The following is a 19,723-nucleotide window of genomic DNA, read 5'->3' as shown; positions in this document are numbered from 1 at the left end:
CAGGCTGGGATATATACATGACTCATTGAATATCCCGACACAAGTACATCACAACAAACGCTGGGGTATCCATATGACTCAACCAAATTACCAGAGTTATTAAAGCAATGTTTTCCCACTCGTGCAAAACAAATTACTCATACCTACAAATGTGGATATCTTCCAGCTTACCAATATAAATGGCAAAATATACAAATGAAATACTGATAATAATAATAATAATAAATCGAATACTGACAATAATATCTCTAACTTCTACATATAATTCGGGGGTGTGATATATGTACTATCACAATATGTTGGGCGGTTTATAAATGTTGACAACGGCGACATTATTCAGCCGTATTGTTACACTGTGGATGTCCTCATCTGTACTTTGGGACAAAAGTGAAGCTTCTTGGATGTTATTCCGAGCATATGTAGGAACACCATAAATATCGTGACAAGTCACCCCAAGAGCTGTATAACCCGCATTGCGACCCAATCTTCTGGAACTGTTCTTAATTAGTAGTGTGTGTTTTCCTGTATGACAATAGAATCTATGTTATTATTCAGTAAAACTTTCGAAAGTCACACTTGGGCTTTGCTGATATTTTCTATGTTTAGTTGTAAAATGCGGATGGAAGTTCCAATGTTTCTTGTTAGGGAGCTGTTTCCATTAGGTGTTGTTGACATCATGTGATACCCAGGAGATTTTTTCAGAAAGACTGGCTGCCAGAATATTGTTGCTCGCTTAGCATCAGCCAGGGGTCACTTTTAGGTTACTTTAATGTTATACCTACGGACGTGAGCAACATCAACCCCCAGCATACGCCTCAATTCCAGCACGACCAGATCCACGCCACTCTGTTGGCTCACGCTGCTTGCAGGAATAATGCCACCTGATCTTCCCAGATCGAACGCCCTCTGAAGAAGTACCGTAAAAAAAAAAAAAAAAAAAAAACCCCACCACCTACCGCTACAAGAAGATATCCCTCCGCTCAATCTTCAAAGGTTGAAGTCACGCCATCCACCTTAACGTAATGCTACTGACATGGCCCACACCAACTTTAACGCTGTGAAAGTTTGGAAAGACAGCTGGGAATCTTCAACAAACCTGTCCTTTCTGGTGCGCAAATTATTAGTGGATTTCATCTACTGCACAAGCGGTGCGGACAGGCCTTGGAAGATGCAGGGACTCATTCTACTAGTACAAGTGGAACTGCATAACATAACCGGAATGCGACTGTGATGCCCCACGGCAAACCATCGCTCACATCGTTGGCAGGTGCAAGCTACGTGCTTACTCGGGTAGCTGGGCTGTTTTCTTTATACCATCAGAGGCAGTGTTAGAGTGGATGGAAGGGCTTGACATCCTGATATGAAATTGTTTTCTTGTTATTGTAATCTATTCAATTGTATATATAATGCTATACGCTAAATAATAATAATAATAATAATAATAAAAACCCGACTCCTTGGCCGAATGGTCAGCGTTGAGGCCTTCGGGTCAGAGGGTCCCGGGTCGGGGATTTTAATCGCCTTTGATTAATTCTTCTGGCCCGGGGACTGGGTGTTTGTGTTTGTCGCAACACTTTCGTCTGCATAGTCAGACAACACACTACACTACCAACCACCACCACAGAAGTACGCAATAGTGATTACATCCCTCCATATATGATTGGCGTCAGGAAGGGCAGGGCCAAATCCATATGTGCTACACAGTTCGCACCCACAGGTGTGGGAAAAGCGGAATAATAATAATAATAATATATTATTTTATTATGGACTATTTCATTACATTTATTTATTTTATCACTTTCAAGTGATATGTATAATTTCTCCATGGTGACATCATTTTGTTCATAGTTCTCCGAGTTATTACTCTCATTCTCAATCAATTACTGATCTAAATTTAGAATTGGCGCCCGGGTGGCAGACTCCCTATCAGTTGTTTATCTAGTCTATTCATAAATGATTTCAACTGCTACTCAGTATTTTCATCCCTCCCCTGAAGGGGGAGGCAGGCCTCTTAGACGTTGACGCCTTCTCTCAGACCAATCTATCTACCTAAATGTTTTCATTCTCCTCCCTGAAGGGGAGGGTCGGGCCACCTAGAAGGTAACGCCTGATCTCTGGCCAGGAGATTCAGGTGGGTTGGGTGATGTGAATAAAATTATGAAGGCGGAAATGTATGGAGTGTAGTGGTGTAAGGAGCTTTGAAAGAGGGATTTCGACCTCTTGCGCTAAGTTTTCTTTGTTCTTTTCTCTCTTGTTTGGTTTTCTTTTAATATTAAGGGTTTACTTGTTTGATATTTTAACTGCGTACAAGAATAATTCTCTGTATATATATTGTAATGCTGAATGTATTTAATAGCAGTGTATTCTGATTTCCTTTGCAATTACTTCTGTACTTCTGTGTGTAATTATATATATCTTGCATTTTAATGCCCTTTTAAGAAAACTACACCTATGGATGCTCTCCTCTTGTGTAATATTATTCATTCCCAAACTTTTATCCTTGCTTGATCAGCACGTTCTCTTGTTTTTGGTCTCAAAATATGGCGGACGCGGCGTTCAAATGGCTTCAAATATATCTATGTTACAGTCTTTCTTGCTCTATTGACATGATTTATATTTTTATTATTGTAACGTATACAGTTACATGTGTAGCCTCTGCGGCGTAAACTTTACTGCACCCTTGTAATTTAAGCATCCGTTTTTAAATCCAACTATTCATGCAGAAAAAGGTCCACGTTACATTCAAGTTTCACAAATGACTATTTGAAGAGAGGTGTATTCCAAACCCAACTAATTCGAAATCTGCTTTTTTCAATTGAAGAGAAAAACTGAAGTAATGATTTTGGCATTAATTCACTACAACGCTGATAAACTATGCGGGTTATAATGTACTTATATCCTCCAATTTATATGCATGTGTAATCAAAATTGCACGAAGCCATACGCCTTATTTGGATTTGGAAATCATTTTATAATATTTTGCAATACCAACTGATTGAAATATAGTGCATTAAATGAGGAAAAACTTTCATATATTTATTACTAAATAAAAATATTGATACACGTTAGTTCTGACAAGACATGTACAGAAGTGAAATAATGAACCACAATTAGAAGAAAATAATACATAGCAGTTATTAAAGTACTTTTATTTCTTCATTCACAAAATTTGAAAATACAGTATTTTAATTGAAAATAGATTAAACCTAAACAACGAATTTTATGGACATCGTCTTAGTTTGGGTTTAGAATTTTTTAAAATGCTGGTTTTGACATTTAACGAATCAGATGGATTTGAAGTACTGTACATTATCTCGTTTAAGCTGTATATTATGGGCAGCAAAACTAAAAATTACCCAAAAGTGACTTAAATTTTTGAATCCAGCTCTTCATCTGTTTGCAGTACAAAATATTGTGGGTTTAACGAGCAAAACACCCTGTCGCATTTGGATTTTTTTTTACACTGTCCTATGTGATATTTCCCCTCTTTTTTCATTGTGATATACATTCAGTCAGAATGTCATTTTGATTACTGAATTTTCGTTTTCTTGCTAAGTCCCAAGAGCATAATTTTATGCAGGAATAATACATTAATGCAATTTCAACTACGTGGCGCTATTCATGAGACTGAAAACTTTCAAGTATGTTTTTCTCAACAACAACAACACTTTTGCTTGTACACCCAAGATATTATGTTGGTTTGTACTTACCTGTTTTAGATTAAAAACACTGTATTTTTGGTCTATAAAGAGGCACTTTCTGTTACAAAAAGTACGACCTAAAATAAGGCTGCGCCTTATTGTCCGAAGGTCTGTCATACTTAGGTACTGAGTATGCATGGTTTGCTACACCAATGCTCAAAATATTCCTTACAATACTCTCAGCAGTTGACCCCTTTTTATTACTGCAGTTAAGAAACAGTGGCTATTGTATACCTAGATTTGTCTGACAGGAATGTGAGTTGCCGGAGAATTCCTAACAAGACGGCTGGCAACTCCTCCCCCCCCCCCCCCCTGCGCCCCTTATCTTACCTGGCAAACACAAAGCGCTGCAACCTTGACTACTGTTGTCGTAACCTTCAAGGAAAGGTAGAAAGAAAACCTTTCACTTGGTAATCAGTAGCAAGTTCCGGTAGTGATAATTTACCCTACACAATGTCATTTGTACAGAATGGTAATAGGGCAGCAGGAAGACAATACCTACTTGTGATTTGTAACAGTGACGGTAATTTGCCGATAATTTGTATTTGTACGCAAATTATTTCGGTAAAATTTTGTTTGAAAATACAGTGAAATTATATTTCCCCTCAAATTTTCAGGATGCGTCTTATGGTCCGGAAAATACGATAGATCTTGTCTTTTCTTTCTGAAGAATTGACTTCTTTGATGGAGGTCCATTTATGAAATAGTAATTCTGAGTCCTAGCTATCACAAAACAATATTTATAGTGGTTGAGAACATTGATGTCCTTCCATATAAAGGGATGTATTTCTTCTTTCAGGAAATGGCGAGAGAACAGGAAGGCGAGACTAGCACCTCACCACCAACCGCTGCTGTTTACCTACCAGAAGATAGTCAGACGTCAGCGTTCTGTGAATCCGAGGAACCACTTCCAAACTCTACAAACCAGGAAACATTAGAGGGTAAAAGTGCAAAAATTAATAAAGGACCTGCGTACCGCAGTGAAGAGGACGTACTGAACAAAGTTTTGGAAATTGTGAGCACATCGAGTGACGACAATCAAATATTTGGAGACTTTGTAGCATCTTCCCTACGCAGTTTGCATTCCGACCACATCAGGAGAAGACTCAAGCGCAAAATTCAGATGGCGATTCTGGAGGAATCTGAACTCGATGAACGGAACTATATGGCAGGACTAGGTACGTCTTCTATGCCTACACCCGTCCAGTTCGTCACTTTCGCTCACGTGAACGATTCTCAAAATACACAAAATATTGTTTAAGTTGTTAAGGTTTAAGTTGTTGCTGAGTGATCTTTGATCACACAGCGACGGAATAGAAGACTGAATAGAGACCAGGGTGACCAACTCTCAGTTCAAGAATTTAAGGGTGACAAGGCTTCCGAATTTTGAGGACGACCGCAAAATGGGTCGCGATCCGTAAGGTGACTGAAGAGGCATACTAGGGAAGTGGGGATTGAGGCATTTTCCGCGTTGTTTTCCTAATTGGCCAAGAAGTTGCTATTACATATCAGTCTGCCAAGCCCGCTGAATTGCATGCCATCAACTGACTCTATGAGTGACTGACATTTTCACACTGGCTACATAAGGAATGGCATTATTAGAGTGAGGAGGACGTAGGCTAAGAAGGCAGGAGTGAGACAGTCATATCATCAGACTGCTTTCCTGACTCTCTCTCTCTTTCTCTCTCTCACTTCCGGCGGTAGACCTTTCACTTAGGCACAAATGACTATGAAGCATACAAGCTTCAATTTGTAGTTTGCAGGTTTTCTCTGTTACGAAAACAACAACGAATCTTACTAAGTGTGAAAACCTCCGTGGCTCAGGCGGCAGCTTCTCACCGCTGGGTTCCGTGGTTCAAATCCCGGTCACTCCATGTGAGATTTGTGCGGGACATGTTTTTCTCCGGGTTCTCCGGTTTTCCCCTGTCATCTTTCATTCCAGCAACACTCTGCAGCCGGCACAATTCCTATCCTCGCCGCTAGATGGGGCTTTATTCATTCCATTCCTGACCCGGTCAAATGACTGAAAACAGGCTGTGGATTTTCACTAAGTGTGAACGCAATGAAGTACGTCATCAACAAACACTCCGCGTGCCACGAACTGTATTCATGGAAGACACAAGTCTATTAGCTGACGATCACGTGATACTTCTTGTCACGGCGCAGCATCGCTCATACCTAAGTCACTTTCATACCGTTATAGTGAAAATAACAATAATTTCAACTAGGTCATACCGGAAGACGAAGCACTAGTTTCGCCATCAAAGGCACTATTTTTTGGTACGTCTCTGTAAACGTTTTACCCGGTTCGAAGCAGTGCGAATATTCGTATACTACACTGTGTGAACACACAGTCAACACACACTGCTGAGCGAAAACTAATAGTTTCAGAAATACGCCACGAATGGCAAGCTACTTAGGAAGGATACCCACTATCCAAAGAAAACAGCGAGGACTTGGCGTTTGCGCGGTATGTTCAAAGTTGAGTTATTGAACATGACTCATGCACAGATACAAACGTACAAATTGGCATATTTCTTTGTAAGTGTGCTAACCTACTCATATACAGTCCATGTTTATATAAATTATAGGTTATTTTTCCTACCAGCGTAAACTGTCAGCTTCTTATTGTAATGGCGGCAAGACCATCTGCAAGAAGTAATGCTGCCATACTTATTTTATATTTAGGTCTAGGATACTCTAGATGGTCTTGACGCCAGTTTATATCGGAATGTTGGTGGGGCTAATATATCATTTAAACTTCGCTATCGTGACGAAACACGGAAGGAATGGAAAATCTATGTGGAATTGGGAAGATCTAAAGATTAGTTGGTCACCCTAATGGAGAGTCTCGCTGTAAATATAGAGTATATAGAATACTGTCTTAGTTTATTTTACCATAAGTTATAGTGTCGGCTTTCTTCGCTGTTCATTGCGTCAACACATCGTCTATGGTGGGCAATGTTAAAAGTACAGGTAAATGAATGCTGCATTGCAAGAATAATATACTGTATAAATTACATTTCAACACACCACTAATACGTGAAATTTCGAATTTGAGCGTGAGAGAGATTTGCCTGTAGTCTATGCTTTTCGTCAGAAATTTGCATTAAATTTATCTAACTTTCGTTTTCAGTTATATTAACGGGGACCCTACCGAAGTTTTCATGTTTGTTAACTTTAGCATGATTTGATAAGACAGTTAATGGTCTAAATTTTAAAGAAAGAATAAAAATTAGGAAATATTTTCTGAACTATGGCTTTTCTTTAGAAAGAGTTGGTCTTTTTCTTCAAAATGCTCCTGGAGCACCAACTTTTTCGGTTTCAAATTTGGTTGTTAAACTTAGGAAGGTCAGAGGCAAAATTAGTAGTTCTGGTATTAATTAAAGCCTTACATATTTAATTTTTTTTGTTAATAAGTGGCATTACCACAATTGATTTTTCCAAATATTGATTGAACATTTTTTTGAAAGTTTTTAACCATATTCAAAATGGGTTGTTGCGATTTTGAACAATATACAGGTAGTCGGTTGTGGAGAGGTTGAAGCTAGTCAGATTAAAACTGAATTGCCTGGAGCATTTTTAAGTTACTTATGAGAAAAAAGTGAACCCTGAAGTAGATGTGCCTAGGGACATCACAAGTATCGATACCTTTATTCGATATTTGCAGTATCAGCGTCAATAATGGTTATTCCATACGACAGCATTGAACAAAAAACCTGCAATATTGGTATCAATTACATAAGAACCACAATAATTTTGGCAGACATTGGCTTCGACATCCTGGTTATGGGTGATAAAAAATATTAGAAGATACGGTAGTTCTCTAGAAATTCCAATCCGTTACTCGATGCCACAAAACATGGCGCAAAATTGTTAGCAGAATCGCCTTTTTTTCTGACAATGAGGAGCACGGCTCTCAGAGGAAGATCGAATTTTTTGATGTAGGAGAGTGTAACCTGCGTAATAAGCAAGAATATCGCATTTACATTTACACATTTTTTTTTTAACATATTCTGGGGGTCATCCGAAAATTTGTGTAACGTAACGCGACATAATGTTTGACGGAAATGACGTCACATTAGTCGTTAGCGTAGGCTTTGGTCATCAAAGATGCTACTGCTACAAGTTCCTTCGACGTAGAGTTGCAGTTCTCCTTGATGTAACATTGAGTTTCATTTATTGAAAGACATATTCATGATCATTAGCTTTTCTCTCTTTTTTAAAGTGTCTTTCAGCATATTTATTTATTCTTTCCTAGTGGGAGTGAAGATTGTCGCTCTCAACTTAGTTGTAACTTGTTGTACTTGAAATATAGCGTAATATTTTCACTCCCCAACACTAAGCTAGCATGCCTATCAGTCGCTCGCGGTTCTTGAACGTTTCCGATATGTAAGAAGTTTTTAAAGGGCGTACATTTCTTGGAGAACACAACAAATATCAGAGGTTTAAAGGTTTTATGATAGTTAATTTGTTACTGCTCTTTCATTATCTCCAGAGTTTTTTTTTTCAACTGTCTGCACAATACTGCCATTAACGAACGATTTTTTTGTGATTTTATTATCCATACCAAAATATTATATCGAATATGATATCTTAACGTCCTTAGGGCATGCCCAGTGAAAGGAACACGCATGTTTGATTTACAAGTCTCTGCACATGCTTAAAAGGTGTTCCAAGCTTGGACTGTCTGCTACAGTAGTTCCAAAATCTCAGTAGGGTCCCCCTTGAAAGTAATTTATTATGATAGATATCATGGAGTTCTGTGATATTCTTTGCATTTCAAACATTGAGTCAGGTTTTAAAAAAATCACATACAGTGAATGGCAAGAAGAAAGCCAACTCTAATTAAATTTGAAGGTGCTACATTTTATATTTAGTTTTTGTAAACTGAAAGAAAATCACCACACATTATAAAGGCTGAAGCAGATAAGTCCGTCTGTTAGTTCCTCCTGTTAATTTTACGGCATTTGTGCGAGTGTGGGTTACATAACCGTCTATGTCTCCTTGATGACCGTGACATGTTCTTGTAACTTTATTACAGGTGTGAGAAGAGAGAAGGGTATATATAATTCTGATGATGTAATGTTCCTAAAAATAGACTAAGTACGTGTCAAACATAATGTAAATATTATTTGTGTATATGTATAAAGTAAATATTATTATATTGTACAAAAATAAATGCGATTACAAAAAAAACAAGATTATTTTATTGATGAATAACCAAAAATTAACGTACTCCCCAGAGAATGTCAATCATTTTTTATCTCCTTCTTGCGTTGTCTTCTTTGAACGCTGGCGAGCATTCGGGTGATATTCAGTTCAAGCCCTCGTGTCTTAGCATTCCTCGAGGTTCATCATCCGAGAAGCTTAAGGATGGAAGAAGGCTTAAATATGACAAAGCCCATGTCAGTGGTTCAGACAACTGTGGTGCGTTCATTCCACTCCATTAATATTTCAATTTGTAGTACATGTTTGGTGTTAATTAAAGGCTTAAGTATTTAACATTTTTGTTAAGAAGTGGCATCAGAACAGTTGATTTTTCCAAATGTTGATTCAAGGTATTTCTGAAAGTTAATTAAATACTTCGGCTACGTGTGGGTAAATTTGCTGGCACGTAGGAACTCTCCTACAGGATAAAATACCGGCAACTCGGCTTCTCCAAAAATTGTAGGTGGTTTACACACGACAAAGCGCAAGTAACATAGAACCAATATCCCAGTGTCTATTAGGCCGCCTTTACATGAACCACATGCAACTGCATCCAAACCGGTGGTTCAGCTGTGGTTGGAATCGACCACTCTTAACCACAATTACGTGGTTATGTGAAGTTTGTATCGAGCACTCTACACCCGCAAGTACACAGTACTAAAATGGATTTTGAAGAGGAAACATTTCTGTTGCTTATGTTAACGTCGAGGGAGTTTATTGGGTTCGTCCTATTACTATACTTACTGCGGCCACACTGAGTCCTGTTCGCTACGTTAGCAGCATCACGGGGTGTACGATTCTCGGCTATATTTAGAAAACTTCGCGCTGAATGGGCATGCGCATTGGACTATATAACTGCGAGGTGTCATTGCGCGCATATTCCTCGTCAAGTCATTTTTCACTCTACATACAACTCGTGTTATTACCTCTCATTATTTTAAAATGACTCTTTAAATTTAACCTCATCATGACTTAATTGCTTTATCATGTTATAAAATTCGCCAAACTTTTGTTTCTTGTAAGTTCACGTCATACACCTACAGTATACATACGGAAAGTAACAACACTAGTAATCGTCGGAGTCATCCCTGCTCACCCATTGCACACTATCAGCCAACATCTCGGACAAGACTGAGCCAGCTTGTACAAAACAGCTTTCTGTGTGACCGCGTGGGATAGCGAACGTAGCGTAGAGTTCTGTGTCGCCTCAGCTTCAGTCAGTGTGAACGTACAATGCAAGGTTTTAAAATGATTTTAGAATGACCAAGGATACATTCGATTTTGAAACCGTTCACAACGAAATACCACCATTATGCGGAGCGGCGCTGCTTGCGTGTCCCAATGAAGTCGCAGGTGTAACCATATCGGATGAGTATCTGTCGAGAGACCAGATTAACGAATGGATCTCCGGGTGGGGACTACACGAGAGGGGGCAATCGTCAGGAAGATGGATACTGACATTCTGCGAGTCAGAGCGTGGAATGTTAGAAGTTTGAATCGCTCTAGTAGGTTAGAGAATCTGTAAAGGGAGATAGATATACTAAAGTTAGATGTTCGTAGTTGGTATAAGTGAAGTGCGTTGGCAGGAAGAGCAGGAATTCTGGTCAGTCGACCATAGAATTATCAACACAAAATCAAACGGGAAATGCAGGAGTAGGTATAATAATGAATAAGAAAACAGGGCAGCGGGTAAGCTACTATGACCAGCATAGTGAAAGGATTATTGTGGGCAGGACAGACACCAAGCCAATACCCACCACAATAGTGCAGGTCTATATGCCTTCTAGTTCACTAGATGACGAAGAAATCGAAATAATATATGGAGAGATAGAAGATTTAATACAGTATGTAAAAGGTTATTAGAATCTAATTGTGATGGGAAACTGGAATGCAGTGATAGGCCAACGAAGAGAAGGTAATACAGTAGGAGAATTCGGACTGGGACAAAGTAATTAAAGAGGAAGCCGGCTGGTTGAATTCTGCGCCGATCGCAATTTATTCCTGGCTAACACTAGGTTCAAACACCACAAACGACGGCTGTATACATGGACGAGACCTGGAGACACTGGAAGGTATCGAATGGACTTCATTATGATTAGGCAGAGATTTAGTAACCAGGTGTTGGATTGCAATACTTTCCTAGCAGCAGACAGGGACTCTGGCTACAACCTGTTGGTCATGAAATGCCATCTAAAATTGAAGAAAGGAAGGAATGCAAGGAGATGGGATCTAGACAAGTTGAAAGAAAACAGCACGAGAGAAATTGTTTCAAGGAACATGTAAGAAAAGGACTAAATGGAAAGGCTGAAGGAAACACAGTAGAGGAAGAATGGACAGTCATGAAGAATGAGATCAGTAAGGCTGCTGAAGAAAAGTTAGGAAGAAACGAAAGATCACCTAAGGAACAATGGATAACTCAAAAGATACTAGACCTGATTGACGAACGACGAAATAACAAGAATGAAAAGAATACAGGTGAATAAAGAAAGAAGTAGACAGGAAGTGCAGGACTGCTAGAGAAGAATGGCTGAAAGAGAAGTGCAAGGATGTTGAAGGTTGTATGACCCTAGGAAAGGTAGATGCTGCATACAGGAAAATCAAGGAAACCATTGGAGGAAGGAAAAGTAAGTGTATGAATATTAAAAGCTCAGATAGAAAAACCACTTCTAGGGAAAGATGGCAGGAACATATTCAACAGTTGTATCAAGGTAAAGAAGTGGATGATAGTGTTCTGTAAGAAGAAGAGGCTGTTGATGCTGATAACTAGGGCCCGGATGTTTATGCAGTAATAGGTTAGAATGCAAACTTACTGAAGCGAGTAATAAGTCGAGTCTACCCGCACGACGGTAATGCTATGAGGTTTGCATAAACATTAGGGTTTCGGCCCATTACAACCCCATAGAATTTGTTACTCCCACTACATTAAGTTAGAGCGGGCTAGTCGACATTTCCTACTAACAAAATATTATTTAGTAACACAATTACTTAGAATGAAAAGACAAATTGAAACTGAGTTTGGAGAAAATCAATTTGGACCGAATTAAGAAAGACAAACCCACGTATATGGCGTTCGTATATCTAGAAAAAGCATTCGATAATGTTGATTGGTCCAAGTTGTTTGAGATTCTGAAGGTGACTGGGATCAGATTCCGAGAACGGAGAATTATCTACAATCTATACAAAAATCAGTCTGCAGTGGTAAGAATCGAGGGCTTTGAAAAAGAGGCAGCAATCCAGACAGGAGTGAGGCACGGCTGCAGTTTGTCCTCTCTCCTTTTCAATGTTTGCATATAACATACAGTAAAGGAAATCAAAGAGGAATTTGGAAAGGGTATCAAAGTTCAAGGAGAGGAAATCAAAATCCTGAGATTTGCCGATGATGTTGTTATTTTATCTGACTGCAAAAGATCTGGAGAAATTGCTGAATGGTATGGACAGTCTTGGGGAAGGAATAAAAGATAAAAATAAATAAGTCCAAAACAAAAGTAATGGAGTGCGGTCGAACAAAGGCAGGTAATGCAGGAAATATCAGATTAGGAAATGAAGTCTTAAAAGAAGTTGATGACTATTGTTATTTGGGTAGTAAAATAACTAATGATGGCAGAAGTAAGGAGGACATAAAGTGCAGACCAGCACAAGCAAGGAAGGCCTTTTTTAAGAAAGGAAATTTGTTCACCTCGAGCATTGATATAAGAATTAGAAAGATGTTTTTGAAGAGTTTCGTCTGGAGCGTGACATGTATGGGTAAAACATAGACGATAACTAGCTGAGAAAGAAAGAGAATAGAAGCTTTTGAAATGCGGTGTTACAGAAGGATGCTGAGGGTGAGATGGATAGATAGAATCACAAATGAAGAGATACTGAATCGAATTGGTGAGATGAGATCGATTTGGCTAAATTTGACCCGGAGGAAAGAAAGAATGATAGGGCACATCTTAAGAAACCCAGGTCTTGTACAGCTGGCTTTTTAGGGAAGTGTAGGTGGTAAGAACTGTAGGGGTAGACCAAGGTACAAATATGACAAGCAGATATAGGATGTAGAAATGAAAACGTTAGCACAGGATAGGGTAACATGGAGAGCTGTATGAAACGAGTCTATGGACTGATGATTCAAAGAACAACAACAACAACGAGAGGCTTATCACAATAGGGTAAGTAAAACAATTTCTGCAGATATTTACTTTATTAGCAATTTTGTTCAAAGATATGTGATAAAAGATACATAGTCAACCCTTAATTAAAGATATCTGTTAAAATGTAATCCTCTGTATGTTGACTTGAAATGCTGATGTAAATTCCGGCAGACCGGCTCTTGGTGATGAGCCTGTGGAGGTTCAGATTGGATAACAGGATGGTCTCTTTGCATAGGTGAACCCTGTATGTACGAAGTCATCGAATGCTGTCTATGTTCATATGATGACGTGTTGTATCCATAACGATGCAAGTCGTCGAAGCGCCTGTATGATTCACAATCAAACGTTTATGATCGAAGATGACAGTATTTCTGAATGACATTCATAATGTTAATTTCTTTTGCCAGTTTTAGGTGAAACGGTAATGATTAGTAAAAAATACAAATCGCTGTCAATGTAGTCCACCTCCGTTTCTTTTATGCTCATTCGATCAGACAAGCGATGTGTTAATTTCTTGATCAAGTCGTTCTTCTGATCAGGATTGTTTGAAGTCCTCTGACCACCAGTTTTTCGCTTCTTACATCTAATTTCGTGACCTAACTGTCCATCTTCGTCGGAAAGAGCAGACTCATTTTGTGAAGAGACAATAGAAGTATCTTTGGTTCTTCGGTCTGCGAGAGGCTTCAGAAACGATAAGTTATCAAAATACAGATACTTCCTATGTGTAGATGCTCCATTATGGGTTTTCCTGAGCTCTCTGTTATAGGAGTCCCTCGAACTTTGCCATTTTCTTTGCAGTTTCACAGCTGAATAAAAATCGTGTGTCTATTTTCTAAGGATAACAAATGGCAGAATTAGATCAGTGGCTTAGCTGCTGGCTTCTCACCCAGAAGGCCGAGGTTCGAAAAGAAAAGAAATTTCACAATTCGATTTTTTCTAAAAAAAAAAAAAAAGTTCGTCAGATACTTTCCTGAGTAATATGCCAAGTGAAAGGGGCAGCAGATAAAAGTATTTTATAAAACCATCATAGACACAAATGAAGAAATAACTGCAAATTTTAATTGGATCTATTAGCCATAGTATACAAAACGAACATTTGAATTGCAGGAATGATCCAAGTACAAATCAAGATTAAATCAAATGTGTCACTTTGCCAGTTTTTCATTTAGTGGCCTAAATATGGACTACATTTAAAATTATTTAAAGTAACATGAAATCAAGGCATTAAGCACAAGAAAATGAAGAATCATAGTAAAGATACTGAAGACAAACAATAAATACACACAAAACCTATGAGTAATTCTGCGTACACTATTTCCAAAAGTCACAAATGTATTGTTCCTTTTCTGCACCCTCACAGTCACTGTGTGTCCACATGCAGCACATGAAACACATTATCCACAATTCATCGGAAGAATATTCGGAAAAATTTTCCTTCGTAAAACTCACTACACCACCACTTGAGCCTCCTTAAACCACTTCCCTCACTAGCCCATATTCGGACCATGCACGGTAGCCGAAATTTAGACCATTACATCAATGATGTTTAGACAGTTGTGATGGTCTGCAATTATTAAAAATAAACTCAAGTATTTCCCCAAATGACAGCTCTGATATTTAAGAGCACGTATCACATACCTTGATATCTCTTATTACGATTATTGACAAGCGAATTTCACTTTTACCTGTAAAACGTCTAGCAGCGCCTGGGGTGACTCTATGCACTATAACACGGAATGTACGAAACACTTCGTCCACCCGACTGACGCCGCTTACATTCCTGCTTTGTGGCTTTGAGCCTCATAAGCCCCATCACTCCCTTCCGGACTACGGCATCTTGCAGCCCCAATATCAACACTAGTCTATATTTGGACCTTCTCCTCTACCATTCAGCAACATGCAGGTCGCTACAAACAGGTGGTATCCAGAATATCACTGGATTGTATAATATCCTAATTATGACAATATATACAGTAGATGCTCTTATATATATATATATATATATTTTTTTTTTGTACGACTTAAGTATTATTCTCTCAGGTGTTTCTGTACCTGTTACTAATTTTATTCAAAGGTAGATAAAATGAAATGGCGCATGGTTTTTAGTGCCGGGGGTGTCCGAGGACAGGTTCGGCTCGCCAGATGCAGGTCTTTAGATTTGACGTCCGTAGGCAACCTGCGCGTCGTGATGAGGACGAAATGATGATGAAGACGACACATACACCCAACCCCTGTGCTAGCGAAATTAACGAATGATGGTTAAAATTCCCGACCCTGCCGGGAATCAAACCCGGGACCCGTGTGACCAAAGGCCAGCACGCTAATTAATTAGCCATGGAGAAAGGTAGGTAATTGTATTTAAAGGTAGGTAATGTGGACAATGTGTATAACATGGTCCTTGTTATTTCTCTACTGAAAATCCACAGCCTCTTTTCCAGTAATTCGAACGGGTCAGAAATGGAATAAATGAACACCCCCCCCCCCCCAAATCAGGCGGCGAGGAAAGGAATTTTGCCGGTTGCCGAAACCCATCGCATTCCTCTGGAGCAATGATGATGATATGAAATTATATTGGAAAGTGTTGCTGGAATGAAAGATGACAGGGAAAACCGCAGTACCCGGAGAAAAACCTGTCCCGCCTCTGCTTTGTCCAGCACAAATCTCACTTGGAGTGACCGGGATTTGAACCACGGAACCTAGTGGTGAGAGGTCGGTGCACTGCCTCCTGAGCCACGGAGGCTGCGATGTTTCTATTGCTGTGTAATTACTTATTTCAAAAATTAAGTTTTCAGGAGGAAACTCACATTGGAGTGAATTCACTTTTAATAATAATAATAATAATAATAATAATAATAATAATAATGCTATTTGCTTTACGTCCCACTAACTACTCTTTTACGGTTTTCAGAGGCGCCGAGGTGCCGGAATTTAGTCCCGCGGGAGTTCTTTTAGGTGCCAGTAAATCTACCGAAACGAGGCTGACGTATTTGAGCACCTTCAAATACCATCGGACTGAGTCAGGATCGAACCTGCCAAGTTGGAGTCAAAACGCCAGCGCCTAAACCGTCTAAGCCACTCAGCCCGGCAAGAATACATTTTTAACCACCCGTCAAAAATCCGATTCATTACCTTCGCTGGGTTTGAACCCGCTATCTTGGCATTCGGAGCCCGACATTCTACAATTGATCCACAGAGGCAGCCGGCAATCCAACTGACGAGCCGACGATTGAATAAGGCCTAAATAGCTCGAGTGTATTTAATGATAATGACGTATTGACTGGTTAGACGTCCGGCTCCAAGGCTAAATGGTTAGCGTGTTGGCCTTTGGTCCGGAGGGTCTCGGATTCGATTCCCGGACGGGTGGAGATTGTAACCTTAAAAGGTTAATTCTCTTGGCTCGGGGACTGGGTGTTTGTGCTGTCCCCAAACATCCCTGCAACTCACACATAACACTACCCTCCACCACAATAACACGCAGTTACCTAGGCATGGCAGATGCCGCCAACCCTCATCGGAGGATCTGCCTTACAAGGGCTGTACCCGGCTAGAAATAGCCACACGAAATTGTTTTTGGTCCGCATCTGTGGTGTAGTGGTTAGTGTGATTAGCTGCCACGCCCGGAGGCCTGGGTTCGATTCCCGGCTCTGCCACGGTATTTGAAATGTGGTACGAGGGTTGGAACCGGGGTCCACTCAGCCTCGGGAGGTCAACTGAGTAGAGGTGGGTTCGATTCCTACCGCAGACATCCTGGAAGTGGTTTACCGTGGATTCCCACTTCTCCAAGCAAATGCCGGGATGGTACCTAATTTAAGGCCACGGCCGCTTCCTTGACGTTCAGCATAGCAGGTGAGGCCGCCTGGGCGAGGTATTGGTCATTCTCTCCAGTTGTATCCCCGACCTAATGTCTGGCGCTCCAGGACACAGTCCTTGAGGCGGTAGAGATGGGATCCCTCGCCGAGTAAAAACCGACCTTGGAGGGTAAACAGATCACCGAAGAAAGTATTATTACAGGTTAGACGTAATGGTTTACAATAGGGATCACGTGTCTCAAAATGAGTTTGAATTCCTCTGTATATCAATAGACAATGTTAGATGTCTTAATGATGTCGACGACACGGCCAGCTCGGCGGGTTTATAGACGCTTATTAGATCAATTACTCGGGCCAGCCCAGAGACGGCCTTGGCATTTGTTACAAGACGTCTAGCACCACGACATGTTCAGATCGGAAATGGTTCTGGAACTCTTGCGTAACAAGAATATCAATGCAATACTGTATAAGCAGAGTAGCTCAAGAAACACTATGCTATTATAGTAGAACCACCTAACTAATATCTAGGGCCCGGATGTTCATGACCTAAAAAATGTTAGAAATATGTACATATTCATGACATTAAAAAAGTATTAAAATATGACAATAAATATGACTTCAAAAATTATTGCTAACATTTTCGAAATCTTTCTCCCTCTGTTTAAATTAGAATTATATTGCAGTCCGCCTCTGTGGTGTAGTGGTTAGTTTGATCAGCTGCCACCCCCGGAGGCCCGGGTTCGATTCCTGGTTCTGCCACGAAATTTGAAAAGTGGTACGAGGGTTGGAACGGGGTCCAGCTCAGCCTCGGGAAGTCAACTGAGTACAGGTGGGTTCGATTCCCACCTCAGCCATCCTGGAAGTGGTTTTCTGTGGTTTCCCCACTTCTCCAAGTAAATGCCGGGATGGTACATAACTTAAGGCCACGGCTGCTTCCTTCCCTCTTCCTTGTCTTTCCCTTCCAATCGTCCCATCCCCCGCAAGGCCCCTGTTCAGCATAGCAGGTGAGGCCACCTGGGCGAGGTACTGGTCATCCTCCCCAGTTGTATCTCCCGACCCAGAGTCTGAAGCTCCAGGACACTGCCCTTGAGGCGGTAGAGGTGGGATCCCTCGCTGAGTCCGAGGGAAAAACCAACCCTGGAGGGTAAACAATTTTTTTTTTTGCTTTACGTCGCACCGACAAAGATATGTCTTACGGCGCCGATGGGATAGAAAAGGGCTAGGAATTGGAAGGAAGCGGCCGTGGCCTTCATTAAGGTACAGCCCCGGCATTTGCCTGGTGTGAACATGGGAAACCACGGAAAACCATCTTCAGGGCTGCCGACAGTGGGGCTCGAACCCACGATGTCCCGATTACTGGATACTGGCCGCACTTAAGCGACTGCAGCTATCGAGCTCGGTGGTAAACAAATTAAGAAAGAAAGAAATTATATTGAAAATATACCTTCAAAATCTACCACATTCAATAATGAGTAAATAATACTATTTATTTGTATATAATACTGTAAAAAAATGAAATGGCGTATGGCTTTTAGTGCCGGGAGTGTCCGAGGACATGTTCGAATCGCCAGGTGCAGGTCTTTTGATCTGACACCTGTAGGCGACCTGCGCGTCGTGATGAGGATGGAATGATGATGAAGGCAACACATACACGCAGTCCCCATGCCGCCGAAATTAACCAATGATGGTTAAAATCCCCGACCCTGCCGGGAATCAAACCCCGGACCCCTGTGACCAAAGGTAAGCACGCTAACCATTTAGCCATGGAGCCGGACAAAGAATTGATTAATACTTTGAACAACTGGAAAGACATTTGTTAAAATTCCTTTTGAATTAAGACATCGTACATGAAATTTGATCATGTTCCTAATATTCATCAATTCTTTTAAAAAAATGTATACGACGTTGTTCGTTGATGCTCGTCATTAATTAAATGTTTTCTTTTTTAAGATATTTTCTAGTAATTTTTTTAAAATTTTGGCATGTTGGTGAAACGAATTACTAGTTGGTAAGATGTAATTCCTCTTAAAACAATATCACCACCACTACCACAGTGAAGAGAACTCAGGATACTTTTACTTTTCCATGTCGAACAACTTACACGAGTACTTTCCGGTTCAAGATTTCAGATAATAGCAAATGCATTCCGAGAAACGAGCAAGTGAACAAAGAAACCGCTGTCTGGTGTAACCGAAGCTCCGTCTACCTTTACTTCGTGTTCACTTCCTTCAATTATTCCCTCCACAAGCTTCTACCAAGAGCGATGACGTCATGCTTGGAACACGCTCTATGGAATAAGAAACTTGCTACTACATCCTGCTGGAAACTCTTCTCCTTAGTTGATAAGTTTTAAATATTGAAATCTGCATCCCAAACCATGCTCTCTTCATAAACCGAACAATGATTTCAAAGCATTTGAACTTGTTCTGTAAAGCTTGGGGTCGAAATATTGAGAACTCGTTGCCTATTCCCCACTAATGCGAAGTAAATCCCAGTCTAAAATATAGAACTGAATGCAGTTCGTAGCATCTAGCCTTCTATGAAATGATTTTGGCATTATTACATAATCTTGCATTAATTTTTTAGTGAACATATTCCTAAACAACTACAAAAAATCTAATATTTGTGAGGCAGAAAGGGTCTAAAAATCTTTGGGAAGAATAGTGCCAGAAGTTAAAAAATAAAATAAATATAAAAATGCCATATTTAGGGACATCTAAAGGTATGAATTTCATCATCATCATCTGTTTACCCTCCAGGTTCGGTTTTTCCCTCGGACTTAGCGAGGGATCCCACCTCTACCGCCTCAAGGGCAGTGTCCTGGAGCTTCAGACTCTTGGTCTGGGGATACAACTGGGGAGTATGACCA

General features: G+C 40.2%; 2 protein-coding genes across 4 annotated transcripts in view; one reads left to right on the top strand and one right to left on the bottom strand.

The window, feature by feature from the left end:
- LOC136885332 (uncharacterized) overlaps positions 1 to 5,478 on the top strand; it is a 199,202-nt gene extending 193,724 nt beyond the window's left edge. The window contains exon 3 of the mRNA XM_068230287.1: positions 4,501 to 5,478. Within this exon, the coding sequence (XP_068086388.1) occupies positions 4,501 to 4,962 (462 nt within the window). The 3' untranslated portion in view covers positions 4,963 to 5,478. The remainder of the gene's footprint in view (positions 1 to 4,500) is intronic.
- LOC137502966 (uncharacterized) overlaps positions 1 to 19,723 on the bottom strand; it is a 145,309-nt gene that overhangs the window by 36,282 nt on the left and 89,304 nt on the right. The window lies entirely within an intron of this gene.

Source organism: Anabrus simplex, chromosome 14, assembly GCF_040414725.1.
Source record: "Anabrus simplex isolate iqAnaSimp1 chromosome 14, ASM4041472v1, whole genome shotgun sequence".
NCBI classification, from domain to species: Eukaryota; Metazoa; Arthropoda; class Insecta; order Orthoptera; family Tettigoniidae; genus Anabrus; species Anabrus simplex.
Note: the sequence above shows the minus strand (reverse complement) of the source record. Positions and strands in the feature narration are given on the sequence as shown.